The 14,185-nt window shown below is 39.1% G+C and overlaps 1 protein-coding gene across 11 annotated transcripts in view; it reads left to right on the top strand.

Moving 5' to 3' along the window:
- LOC105489277 (ATPase phospholipid transporting 9B (putative)) overlaps positions 1-14,185 on the top strand; it is a 289,967-nt gene that overhangs the window by 45,966 nt on the left and 229,816 nt on the right. For 10 of the 11 annotated variants that reach the window (XM_071085806.1, XM_071085805.1, XM_071085804.1 and 7 more), the window contains one exon: positions 4,091-4,199. In XM_071085806.1, the coding sequence (XP_070941907.1) occupies positions 4,091-4,199 (109 nt within the window). Of the gene's footprint in view, positions 1-4,088; positions 4,200-14,185 lie in introns of those variants that run through there. The other variant, XM_071085813.1, reaches the window with a different exon arrangement.

Below are 14,185 nucleotides of genomic sequence, written 5' to 3'. Positions count from 1 at the left end.
TTGTCTATACTATATAAATAAAATGTGCTTGCTAATCACTTTCATTCTCTGTCTCAGTGAGTCACAAACAGAACTTTAAGAAGTTACCTCTGCATCATGAACATGAGTCTGTAGCAGTAAATCTTCTCTTACGTGGGAATAGCCGCAGACAAGTATATTTCCTGGATTCAAAGATGCATGTTTTTTATGTTATTAAAATTGAGCTGTGGCTTATAAAATGTATGTATTTACAATGCTGTTGTCTTCCTACCCAAGACTACTACGAAAATAATACTGATGTATCTTAAAACCAGTGACATCGTTGAATCAAGGAAATAGAGCATTTCCTCATATGACTCTGTGCTATGAATTTCTTACTTGTGGACATTCAGGTTATTTCTAATTTTTCATATTCATGCTGTGATCCTAGAATTTTTCCTTTAGGATAAGTTTCTAGAAGTAAAACTGCTTGGTTAAATATGTGCAAATTTTAAGGCTTTTGATAACACCAACTTTCTTCGAACTTTTTTGGGGATGTCTGCTGCTTTTGCTTTTCATATTCATTTTCTTTGTTTTTCTGTTGCTAACTCTAGTTCAATAAAACGATGAATTTATATTCAAGTTCTTCTTTGTCTCTAACTAATAGGCTTTTTGATGACTACTTTTATTTCATTGCTGCTTTGTCATGACTTGTTATCAGCTTTGAAGAAACTAGCCATCATTCCCTATTGTATATTCTTCACTCTATTATGGAGACATTTATTATAATACAAAAATTTCTTCTATTCTTAAAATTTTGTACTTTACACAGCTGGCATCACTCTTAGTCATAAAAGACTGAATGTGTTCCCCTTAAGCTTAGGAACAAGGGTGTTTGCTCCCACTAGTTCTATTCAACATTGTATTGAAGGTAAATAGGGCAGTTAGAAGAAAATGAAGTAAAAGGCGTCTAGATGGAAAGAAAGAAGAAAGTCTCTCTCTAGTCACAGATGGCTTGATCTTGTTGATAGGAAAACCTAGGGAATCTACACACGGAAATATTGTAACTAAACAAAATGAATTAGCAGGGTTGCAGGATACAAGATGAACATACAGAAGTCACTTGTATTTCTAGCAATGACCATCCCAAAATGAAATTAGGATAACAATTCCATTTATAATTTCATCAAAAAGAAAATAATAGGAATAAACTTAAAGCATGAAATTACATACTGAAAACTATGAAAGAATTTTGAAAAAAATGAAAGGTCTGAATAAGTGGAAAGTCGTTCATTAGTTGAAGGACTTAATATTGTTAAGATGGCAGCACTCTTCAAATTGACCTACAAATTTAATCCAATGCTTAACAGAATCCTAGCTGGCTTTTTTTTTATTTAAAAAAAATTTTTTTGGATAAATTGGCAGATTGAGCCTAAAATCCATATGAAAATACAAGGGACTCAGAGTAGTTAATACATCGTAGAAAACAATAGATCAAAGTTGGAGGACTCACACTTTCCCATTCCCAAACTTACTACAAACTGCGTGATCAAGACAGTATGGTACTGACATAAAGATAGGTGCATAGATCAATGTAATTGAGAATCCAGAAATCAACCTTGACATTTATGACACATTGATTTTCAACTAGGGCACCAAAATAGTAACTCCTATAATTCAACAATTAAACCTTGGAAAGAAGTAGGTAAAGGGTCTGAATAGACATTTACCCAAAGAAGATATACAAATGGCCAATAAGCATGTGAAAAGTTGTTCACCATCATTAGTCAGTAGGGGAATGCCAGTTAAAACCAGAGATACTACTTCACACCTAGTAGGATAGCTACAATACAAAGGGCAGACAGTAACAAGTGTTGGTGAGGATGTGGAGACGTTGGTACCCTCATTAGTTGCTGGCGGGAATGTAAAGTGGTGGAGCCACTTTGAGGAACAGTTTGGCAGTTCTTCAAAATACTATGCGCAGAATTACCATGTTGTCACCCAGAATAGGAAAACCCATAGAGACAGAAAGGAGATGAGTCATTGCCAGGGCCTAGGAGTGGGAGGGAGTGGGAGGTGACTTCCAATGGGTATGTTGCTTCTTTTTGGGGTGATGGAAATCTTCTAAAATTAGATGACAGTGATGGTTGTACAACTCTGTGAAGGTACTAAAAAACGAATTGTATACTTTTATAGTGTTAATTTTATGGCATGTGAATTATATGTTGATAAAACTTATCTAAAAAAAGAATACAGTGTGTGCTAAAGGACCTAAGTGAGGTCTTACTCTTGCTCATCAGCCGTTGTCTTCAGTGGAGACCAGGGCAAATACATGGCACATGCCGTGCCATGCCTGCCTTTTTTGCAAGTGGGGCACATCACAATTTGTTCATGGCTGCTTTTTCCTTGAGTCCAAGAGTGGCTTTAGGATACTTCTCAAAACAATGCTTCCAATAACCCCTGGGAATACACTGGCAAAGATCAGAAAGACATCATGGTGTTTCAGGAGACTACTCATAGTTCCCTAGTGTTGAAGGATACGGCAGTATTGAGTGGGGGACAAGGCTAGAGATCTGTCTATTCGTACGGTTGGGGACTTGGGGAGAGCACTGTATTTCAGTGGGATAGCTGGGGAGAGCCTGGGTCTGGCTGGGGTGCCACACAGAATGCAGTCAGGCTGGAGAGAGGTGTAGAAGGAAGCACAGTTAGCAGTTGGAGGAAGGAGCCATAGTATTGCTTATGGACGATGGCAGTGGGATGGGTAGAGAATTGGGCCATCTGTGGACTGAGGCCAGCTTTGGGGTGACTGGATAAAGAGGGGTACATGGCACCAGGAGAATGTGCTGTCCAGGAAGCCAAGGGATGGGGAATTAGAAAGAGGGCCTGGTGAACGATTGTAATGCACAGAGGAATGGGAAGTTTCTTGAGATGGTCCACCTTACTTGAGAGTAGTTTTAGTCAAGTGGTGGTAGAAGGAAATTGTGGCAAGTGGAGAAGTAAACTGGATGTGAAAAGGTTTCCGATGGTGCAGAGTGCAGACTAAGGGCTCGATGTGCTCAGGGAGAGATGGTTGTAGGGCCAAGGGAGGCTCATGATTAGGGGGAGAGCACACAGTGTGGCTGAAGAGAGATGGCAGAGGGGCTGAAAAGGAGTGAGAGAGACAGGCTGTCAGGTTGATTTTGAATGGGAAAGAGACTGGAAGAATCCATGTTTAAGTCATGACTGTTGAAGGGGTTTTCAAATAGGACACATGAGAAAAATACCATTTCAGTAAATATAAGAAACATTCTCCAGCAGCACACTTAATTTGGCCTATTGGTTATACAGAAAACAAAAAACTGAAATAAAATAGATTATTTTGCTTTCAGTGGACATACATCCAGTGTTCCGTTATTTACCGTTTTGACTGAAGCAAGGTCATCATTAATAATAGAGATTGACTTGAAGAATATTTCTGTAACATGTCAGAAAATATATATGCAGCCTTTAAAAATGATGGGCATTAGCTTTATATTAGTCGTATAATGGGCTTCACAATAAATTATGAGGATATAAAATTTTTTTTCTAGATAGCATCATATTAGTAATATAGTCAGATTTTTGCTTAAAAGTGAGATGAAAGCACTATAATTGTTCATCCTACTGGAGTTATATAATAATGCACTATGTAAGAAAATTGATGTGTGATTATCTATCTGGGAATTGTTTTGTGTTCCTAAATACTTTTATTCTGTAAGAAAAATTTAAGTGCAGAAATTAAGTATAAGATTTTTATATCAGTGATTGTAAATTTTGTATTTGAATGCCCAGGTATTCTAAATGTAATTTGTGGGTTTATCGAAGATTGTTAATTTCTTTTTCTTTGGGTTACTAGGTATTTTCTGACATTTAGCTTGAAGTATATATTAGGAGGTGAATTAAAAATTTTGGGAGTATACTAAGAGTTGTAAGCCTTTTACAGTGAATCCTTTTGTAATATTTCATTGTTACTTTTTGACATTTTTGATTTTCATTTATTTTATGTTTTAGAGAGTAATATAAATGGAAGGAAAAAAGTTAAACCAAGTAACAAATAATTTTCTCTTTTTTGTTAAAGTTCAGTTTTCTAAAAATACCTTATTTTGTTTTGTAGGGATTTGTCTTGGCTGTGACTATGACACGGGAAGCAATCGATGAATTTCGGCGTTTTCAGCGTGACAAGGAGGTGAATTCACAGCTATATAGCAAGCTTACAGTAAGAGGTCAGCAAGATGCTTTAATTGTGCTTAGCGTTTGCTTACTGTAATTATCATTTTAGAGTTAACATAACAAATGTATGAAAACATTTTAATTCTATTACTGGAAATAGTATTATGTGATTGTGTATGATATCTAATTAATTTCCTTATAATGTATAGTGCATGCAATTTTAGGGTAGACTTTTGTTCATTCTCTAGATGTTTGGATGTATGTCGTGCACACATATATACAAACGCACACACAACCACACAGGCATGTACATATATTATTAATAATCATATAATGTGCCCTATTGGTATATACATATTTTCTGAGAGGCATAATGTCACTTTATCTAAAATCTATCTTGGTATTATATTTTAAACACACTCATAAAGGTCAAACGTCTATACCATGGCATTAACCTATTCTTAAGTACAGAGGCCTTTGAACAACAGAAATAAATATCGTGATCTGAGATGGTAACTGATGCATGCACGTTTCTCCTTCACCTTCATTCAGGGCCTTAACTCTTGCTTCACTTACATCTTTCAAGCGCTTGTTTATGATTTTTCAGTCCATAGTAGTAAAAGAAGCAATGTATTAAGAAGAGAGGGAGGAAAATGATTACAGGTAGGCATGAGACAGTAAAAAAGTGACTGAAAACCTTGGGAATAAGGGAGACGCTCAAAAACAGAATGGGTATTCATAATAACCCCAAAGTCTGTTTAAAAAGTTTACAGTGGATTTTTATCTTCTGTTTGTAAGAGGACATTTACAATGAATTATTTAACTTGAGATAGTACCTTCAAAAATGACTTACTTTTAACACCTTATTGGGCTGTATTTCACGTAACATAAAATTTATCCATGTAAAGTATACAATTCAGTGTTTTTTGGTATATTCATAAAGTTGTGCAGCCATCACCATCACTGTCATTTAAGTTTAGCACACTTTTGACATTCTCAGAAGGAGCCCTGAATACATTAGAAGGCAGTAGTCATTCTCTGTTTCCCTCACCACCCTACCCCAGCTCCAGGCAGCCACTGTTCTCCTTTTTTGTCTCTGTGGTTTTGCCCACTCTGCACATTTCATATCAATGGAATTATGCAACATGTGGCCCTTTGTCACCAACTACTTTCACTGGGCATGTTTTCAAGGTTCATCTGGTAGTAACTTTCATCAGTACTTTATTTCCTTTTGCTGCTCAGTAATATTCCAATGTATGATAGAGCACGTTTTGTGTATCCATTCATTAGTGGATAGACATTTGGGGTTGTTTCTACTTTGTGACTGTTGTGAATAATGCAGCTATGGACATTTGTGTACAAGCTTTTGTGTGAAAATTGTTTTCATTTATTTTGGATATATACCTAGGAGTGAAATTGCTGGATTATTTGGTAACTCTATGGTTAGCGTTTTAAAGAATTGTCAACCTGCTTTCCTAATTGGCCACACCATTTTACATCCCTACCAGCAATGGATGAGGGTTCCAGTTTTCCCACATCCTCACCTGTACATTACTCTCTGCCTATTTTATTGTAGCCACTGCTTTTTGATTAGAGTGGGTGTGAAGTAGTATCTCGTCGTGGTTTGGGTTTGTATGTTCCTAATGATTAATGATGTTGAGCATCTTTGCATTTGCTTATTAGCTGATTAGCTGTTTGTATATCTTTTCTGGGTAAATAACTGCTCAGATCCTTTGCCGAGTTTTTTTTTTTTTTTTTTTTCTTTTTTTGAGACGGAGTCTTGCTCTGTCGCCCAGGCTGGAGGGTAGTGGCACGATCTCCGTTCACTGCAGCCTCCACCTCCCAGGTTCAAGCAATCCTCCTGCCTCAGCCTCCCAAGTAACTGGGTTTACAGGTGCCTGCCACTGCGCCTGGCTGACGTTTTGTATTTTTAGTAGATACGGGTTTCACTATGTTGGCCAGACTGGTCTTGAACTCCTGACCTCGTGATCCACCCGCCTCGGGCTGGGATTACAGGTGTGAGCCACGCCCATCCCTTTTGCCAACTTTTTAACTGGGTTGTTTAATTCATTTTGTGTATGGGGTAAGGTGTGGGTCCATATTCTTTTGTATGAATATCACGTTGTCCTAGTATGATCTGTTGGAAACAATGTTTTTTCTCCATGGAGTTGAAAAATTATTAAAACCCTTTGATGCTTGAATGGTGGCATGGTGGAGGAAGGATGAAGAAGGTAGGCCTTAGTATTGGAGGAAAAAACCCCCAAATGGCCTGGTAAATTATGTATAACTTTGCATTGTCTTTGTAAAAATATAATATAGATCTATCTTATTTTTAAAATTGTTGTAACGGAGGGGCTAGGCAGAGATGTTTTTCTGGTGTATTAATTGTATCATTCAGAAATAACTAGAGTGGTGATGGCAGTGAAATGGCAGAGTTGGCGGCTCCATATGTCTGCCCTTCCACAGAAACATTGAAAATCAGGCAGAAACTGTTAGAACTAACTACTTCAGAGCTCTAGAAAAGTCAAAGGTTTACAGCACCCAGGAAATTGCTGCTTCCAGAAAAAGTCAACCTAGAAACAGTTGGAAAGATTTTTCCCCACAATTGCCTTGATCTCAACACCTTCTCCCAATCCTGTAACAGGGCACTAGTCTTGAAGATGATGGCCCATGTTCGCTGTTTGCAGCTTATTCCAAAAGAATTGTTTCTGCGTCTAACCAGTTGGGGGACTGCTTGGAGGGTTGACGCTAGGTGCTTGTCTTTTTTCACCTAACTTGAACTCAGGACAGAAAAGCAGAAATGTAGCGGGATTTCTCAAACATATGCAAGGCTAATGAACAGCCTGTAGTAGCCTAGGGCAAAAGATGACAGTCAAGCCAGACAGTAGAGTGTCAAGTGCCAGGCAGAAGAAGCTGGGGAGGGAGTCTCTTTGGGAAATTTGAGCATTCAGAAATTCCCCTGTGCTGCTGGGAAGTTTGAAAGTGACATGCAAGCCAAGAACTGGAGGCACGCTCAGATCTAAAGTCTTTCCCTCTGGCTGGTTTCTAGGCTCAGTGCAAGTAGGAGGGGAAGGATGCAGCAGAGTTGTTAATGGCCTGGCTAAATCCTGCGTGAGGCTGCAGCACAGAGCCAGGCTGCAAAGCCCAGGACGGGTTTTGTTTGGGTTTGTTTCCTCCTCCCCTGCCCCTCCTTTTTCTCTCTTCATATTGAAGGGAATCTTTGTCAGAACACTGTCTGAATATAAGAATGGAAGAGAGACTTTAGAGACCATCCATGATAAAGAATACACACTTTACAAAAATAGTGTAGAAAAATCAGTAGACGAACACAGCTACAGCATGTAACAACAAAATCAACCAAGAAGAGGGAGAAATAGCTAATTTCAAGAATTACCCGGTTAAAATATATGTCCAGTTTTCTTTTTTTTTTCTTTTTTTAGACAGAGTCTTGCTCTGTCACCCAGGCTGGAGTGCAATGGTACGATCTCAGCTCAGTGCAATCTCTGCCCCCCCAGCTTCAAGTGATTCTCCTGCCTCAGCCTCCCGAGTAGCTGGAATTACAGGCATGTGCCACGATGCCTGGCTATTTTTTGTATTTTGTAGAGATGGGGTTTCACCATGTTGGCCAGGCTGGTCTCGAACTCCTGACCTCAGGTGATCCACTTGCCTTGGCCTCCCAAAGTGCTGTGATTATAGGTGTGAGCCACTGTGCCCGGTGTGTGTTCAGTTTTCTACAAAAAACATTACAAAGTATGCAACAAAACAAAATGTGGCCCACTCCCAGAAGAAGGTAATAGTAGCTGCCCCTGAGGAAAGCCAGACATCAGACTTAGGAGACAAAAAGTTTAAATCAGCTGACTTAAGTGTGCCAAGGTGCTCAAGGAAATCATGGGGATATTGCTTAAAAGATATCAGGAGAATGATGTAAGAACAAGTAGAGGATTATCTAAAGGAAGCAAACAAATTCTGGCACTGACAAGTATAGTAGGTGGAAAGAAACACTAGAGGGTTTCAGTAACGGAATTGAGCACACCAGAGAATCAGTGAACTTAAGCCTAGGTCAGTTGTACTTACCTAGTTTGAGGAGCAGAAAGAATGGAAAAAAAAAAAAAAGAGCAGCTCTTAAGAGACCTATGGGACAGCATCAAGCATACCAGATACACATGATGGAGATGCAAGAAGGCGAGGAGAAAGAGGACAGAGAAAATATATGAAGGGATAATGGCCAAAAACTTTCTAAATTTGATAAAAGACATTAATCTGTACGTTGAGGAAGTGCAGCAAAGCCCATGAAGGATAACAGGAGAAAAATCCATAATGAGATACATAACCAAGCAGCTGACACCCACAGACTAAGAGGACACCCTGAAAGCAGAGAGAGAGAGAAGTAACTGGTCACACACAAGGGACCCTCAGTAGGATTTATCAGAAGCCATGGGGGTCTGAAGGCATTGGGGTGACATTTTAAAAATGGTGAGAGAGGAGCAAAAAAAACCTGTCAACTAAGAATTCTGTATCTGGTAAAACTGTCATTCAGAAATGAAGAAGTTTTCTGGTCCTGGTGGCTCATGCCTGTAATCTCAGCACTTTGGGAGGCCGAGGCAGGTGGATCACCTGAGTTCGAGACCAGCCTGGCCAATGTGGTGAAACTCTGTCTGTACTAAAAATACAAAAATTAGCTGGGCATGGTGGTATGCACCTGTAATCCCAGTTAGTCAGGAGGCTGAGGCAGGAGAATCGCTTGAACCTGGGAGGCAGAGGTTGCAATGAGCTGAGATCATGCCACTGCACTCTAGCCTGGGTGAAAGAGCAAGACTCCGTCTCAAAAAAAAAGCCAAAAAGAAGTTGTTAAGACATTCACAGATAAACAAAAGCTAATACACTTTCGTGCATCTAAGGGCATTATCAAAAATGTAAAAAGAAAGAATGAGAGAAAATTGTATATCCGATAAGGATCCAGTATCCAGGATACATGAAGAACTCTTACAATTTCAACATCAGAAAGATAATCCAATTAGAAAATAGACAAATGACCTGAACGGACAGTTCTCCGAAGAAGATATACAGATGGCCAACATGCATGTGAAATGATAAGTCAGTCAGCAGCCTTAGACCATAGGGAAGTACAAATCTGTATGAGGCATCACCATACACCACTGGGTTGGCTATAATTTTGAAAATAAAGAATATCGCGTGCGAAAGAGGATCTGGAGAAATTGGAATGTTTGCACATTGCCTGTGGGAACAAAGTGGTTCAGCAGCTGCGGAAAACACAAACAACAGTTTCTCAAATGGTTTAAAAGAATTTAAAGCAGGGACCCAGTGTTTATTTAGTGTTTATTCACTATTTACAATAACCAAAACGTGATAATACCCCGGATGTTCACTAAAAGATGAGCGGATAAACGAATGGATAGCAAATTGAGAAATCATGAAGGGTTGCTACATGCTACAACCTGGATGAACCTCAAAAACATTATGCTATGTGGAAGAAGCCAGATGCAAAAGGTCCCATACTTTGTGACTTCATCTATATGAAATATCCACAATTGGTAAATTAGTAGAGATAGACTGCAGATTGGAGGTGGCCATGGACAAGCGGAAGAAGGGAGCACGAAGCATCTGCCTAACGGGCATTGGGTTTCGTGTTTTGGTGATGGAAATGTTTTGGGACTTGATAGAGTTGGTCGCACAACATCGTGAATACAGTCAATGCCACTGAATGATGCACTGTAAAACGGCTTTTTATGTTATGTTAGTTTCACCCCAAAATGGCATAAAATGTTCAAGAAGACATTCTGCTGTTACGTCTTTTGTACGTCTGTGATACTTGAACTTCAAGTACTTTAAAAATAATTTTCAGTATGTTTATTTCAAATGTACATGAAAATTTACCATTTGAAAAAGCCATCATTGCTGATCATCTAAGAAGTGGAAGTTTCACATGTCAATAATAATAACGACAGCTGCTTTTTGACTTCCTTGTGTGTGTCAGATAACATTTAGAGTCCTAGTTCTCATATCCAGCACCGTCCAAAGGGGAGTTGATGTGCTTTCCAAGTTCTAGATGAGAAACCTGCGGTTTGTGAACTGTTTGCCCTGAGTCACAGTAGTTTTAGGTAGAGCTGGTGCTTGAACCTAGATCATCTGACTCCAATCCACTGTTCTTTCAGCTGTGGCACACTGCTTCATGGCTGGTGGTTCTGATACAGATGTTTGATGAGTAAAACCGGTAGTGTTAAAAAATGCATCAGTTTAGGCTTATTATTGAGCACAGTTTAGAATTTATTTTTTCGTTAAGAATGTTTGCTGTTTACCTCCTCCTCAGTTTCCAGTATTTCACAGTTACCTCTTTGAATGGCATTGATGGCAGCCTCCTTGTGTGCCTTTCTGTGGTTTGCTGAACCATATTTACAGCATTTGGAGTGTGTTATTTTGGAGTTCTCAAGCATACACTTATAGAAGTAAACTGGAGGAATGTTCTCTGTTACTTTTTTCTTTTGAAAAGGAAAGCCACTTATAAATTGCTTTGTTTGGAAACAGAAAATATTTTAACCAATATATTATCACAGTCACACTAGAATTATTTTGAGTTATCTCGTGTTTTATTTTCTGATACTTTTTTGGGTGTAGGAATTTTCTATGTATGTTGCTGTTACTTTACTTTCTTCTTGTTTATAGCTGCTTGTTTTTGTTTTGTTTTGTTTTGTTTTGTTTTGTTTTAGTAGAGACAGGGTTTCACCATGTTGGCCAGGTTGGTCTCAAACTCCTGGCCTCAAGTAATCCACCCTCCTCAGCCTCTCAGAGTGCTGGGATTACAGGTGTGAGCCACTATGCCTGGCCTTTCTTGAAGTATACTTAAATCATTTTTGTTTCCGTGGTCTAACATCTGAGCAGCGTTTGAAAAGAATCCATCCCAGTATTTCATTTAGGAACATTCGGTATACATCATGGTATTAGATTGGTGCAAAAATAGTTGCACCAAGTAATTTTGTCATTGGAAGTAATAGCAAAAACTGCAATGACTTTTGCACCAACCTGTATGTCTGCTATGTAATGATATTTCACGAGCACTTTCCATTTATTATCTCATATTTTTAGTTCTCTGTGGCTGGACCAAGGTAGATATACTCAGACATGGCCATATAGACTCAGGAGTGGTTATAAACACACACACACAAACACTCACACACACTCAAGTGGGTAGATATACTCAGGCATGGCCACGTAGACTGAGGAGTGGTTGTAAACATACATATACACACACTCAAGTAGATATATAAACTCATTACCACTGTTTTTTCTCAGGTCACCCTTAGAGGGTCTGCATGAATTCATTTCTTAATGATATGTCGACTACAAGTCTTTCCATCCTTCCTTTTCACTTGATATGTGTGTGCCACCTCCAGGTCTAACCAGTGCTTCTAACCAGGGAGATACTTCTTAGTCACTAAAGCCGACTGAGGTCTGCCCCCCGCGCAGCCCTTGAACAGTCCTTAGCTGGGCCTGGCTGATGGGACTTGACCGGTGGGCCTACAGCTCCTGGCCTGGCTCCAGCTCTGGCTCCAGCTGTCTCTTCTGCCTGAAGTGGAAAATGGACTCCTCACTGCTGATACTGTTCCATCTTTCCTTGGCAGTAGCCCTTTCTTTTCAAAGTAAAAAGTATTTTCAAAAAGTGAATCTGATGCCATTTTATGGCTTAGAACCCTTGAGTCTCATGTGACTCTCCAACTCCCTGTAGCCTGGCCCTGGGTGCCTGCTCCAGCTCCTTCTGTGATTTCTGAAGTGTGGTTGCACTGGTTTTTCCTTTAGTTCCTTGAATAGGCCTCTCCTTCTCCCTCTTAGAGACTGGCGTTTAAAGTAATAGCCACTCTGTCTGGGGGTTCTTGTTCTGTCCTGTACTGTTTGGCCACTTCCTACTCAAAACTTCAGGTTTTATTAAAAGATTATCTTAGAGAGGTCTGCCTCGATTTCTTCAAATGTTACTCCCCACCCCAACCCACACATACATCCCATGGTGCCTGTACCTCCCTGTGGGAAGTGGCATTACTCTGAAGACTACTTCAATTCCTGGACTCTCAGTTTCATGAGCATGGGGTTCTGGTTTCCCCCAGAGTAAGTAGAGTCATTGGCACGTGGTGAGCACTCAGTAAACGGAGGGAGTCAAGGAAGAAGAAAGTTCCAGATCCAGATGAAAGTGCTGAGTCTGGTCTAAGGCCAGGGGGCTGCCCTGTGAGGTGGCACCAGTTTGCGTTTCCGTTGTGCCCACAAATGTCCTTCTGACACCCTTACCCACTCACTCCAGTTAAAAAAAAGTCATTGTTCATTTGTGATCTTTTATAAATTACTTATTTAATACCTTTTGTTTCTGTTTTTACCTTATTAGAAAAAATTTCATTGTTCATTTGTGATCTTTTATAAATTACTTAATACCTTTTGTTTCTATTTTTACCTTATTACATTTTTACCTTATTACAGTTTTTCTACTAAAAGGAATTTGCCTTTGTCACATGTAGCAAATATTTTTACCTTGACTTATTTTTTAAAAATCATTTTTCTTGGATGTAATATATAATTTTTATAATTTAAATCTCCTGATCTTTTGTGATTTTTACTTTAATCTTAGAAAGTCTATTCGTTCCCAATATAAGTGAGCATTGTGTTTTCATAAAGTGTTTCTGGATTTTCATTTTTTGTAGTTAAGTTTTACTGCATTCATAATTTTACACTTAAGATGTATACTATGTGGAGAAGGGACCTTTCTTTTCTTTTTTTTCCCCACAAATGCTCAGCAGTTGTTTCGAAACCATGTTTAAAGTTAGCAGAGTTCTTCTCCAAACCTTTGAGACTTAACCAGGTTTCTTGTCCAAGGACTCAGAATATGAGCTGCCTCCCCTGAACCTGTGCCTCTCTGCCTGAGCACAGTGTGGGCCTTGTGTGCACCAGGACTGATCTCAAGATGAATTTTATGTTTTATGTTAGTTAACACGAAAAGCCCCAGACTCCAAGTCATCCTTCAGATTCTCCATTTTAATCACCATGGGATAGTGTGTATCTTTATTATTACCCTTGGTCTTTTTTCACTGGGTTTCCAGAATTCACGTTCTTTTTTTCCTTCATAACCTGAAGCTTTTGTATCTATGGATTCCTCTCTGAAGGTACCTTCCCGCTCTCAGACTGTGGCTCTATTCTGAGGGCCCACGTCCTAAACAGACCCTTTGGTGGCCCTAGTTTTGGCTCCTGTAGCCTTAGTGCCACTCCACCTGCAGTTAGGCCGCTCTCTCTAGCTCATTCTCTTTCGTGCCTGGACTCCAGTTATTTTTCAACCTCCAGTTTATTGACTTTGCATCCTTTCTACCGTTCCTAGCCCCTTCAATCTTCTATTTGAAGAAGTCCAGTTGGTCAATTTTATTTATGATTGTGCTTTTGTTTTTCTAAGAACTCTTTACCTAACCCACGTTTACAAATGTTTCCACTGTTGCTCCTGTTTTCTTCTAGAAGTTTTTTAGTTTTAGGAATTATACTTATGAATATCCATTTTGAGTCTATTTTTGTCTACTGTGCAGAATATAGGTGGTTTTTTTTTTGCATGTGGACATTCAGTTGTTGTCAGTAGTTTTTTGAAAAAGTGATCCTTTTTCTACTGCATTGCCTTTGAACTCTTCATGTGAGTTTATCTCTGGACTCTCTTTCTGCTTCACTGATCTGTTTGTCTGTCTGTAAACATCATGCTCTTTTGGTTACTGTTGCTTTATCATAATTTTTGAAATCAAGCCCTCAACCTTTGTTCCTCATTTTTGGAGTTCTTTTTGTTAGTTGTAGGCCTATGACTTTTATAATCGGCTTGCCAATTTCTACAAAAAAGCTCTCTCCAGTTTTGAATGGGATTTCTTTGGATCTGTAAATCCATTTGGCAGAGAACTGACATTTAAATAATATTTAATCTTTTGACCCATGTGTGAAATGCATCTTTCCTTTTAAAATTTTTTTCTCAGCAGTGTTTTGTTGTTTTTTGCGGGTTAGTCGTCTTTTATCTCTG

This window comes from Macaca nemestrina, chromosome 19 (genome assembly GCF_043159975.1).
Source record: "Macaca nemestrina isolate mMacNem1 chromosome 19, mMacNem.hap1, whole genome shotgun sequence".
In the NCBI taxonomy this organism is placed as follows: domain Eukaryota; kingdom Metazoa; phylum Chordata; class Mammalia; order Primates; family Cercopithecidae; genus Macaca; species Macaca nemestrina.
Note: the sequence above shows the minus strand (reverse complement) of the source record. Positions and strands in the feature narration are given on the sequence as shown.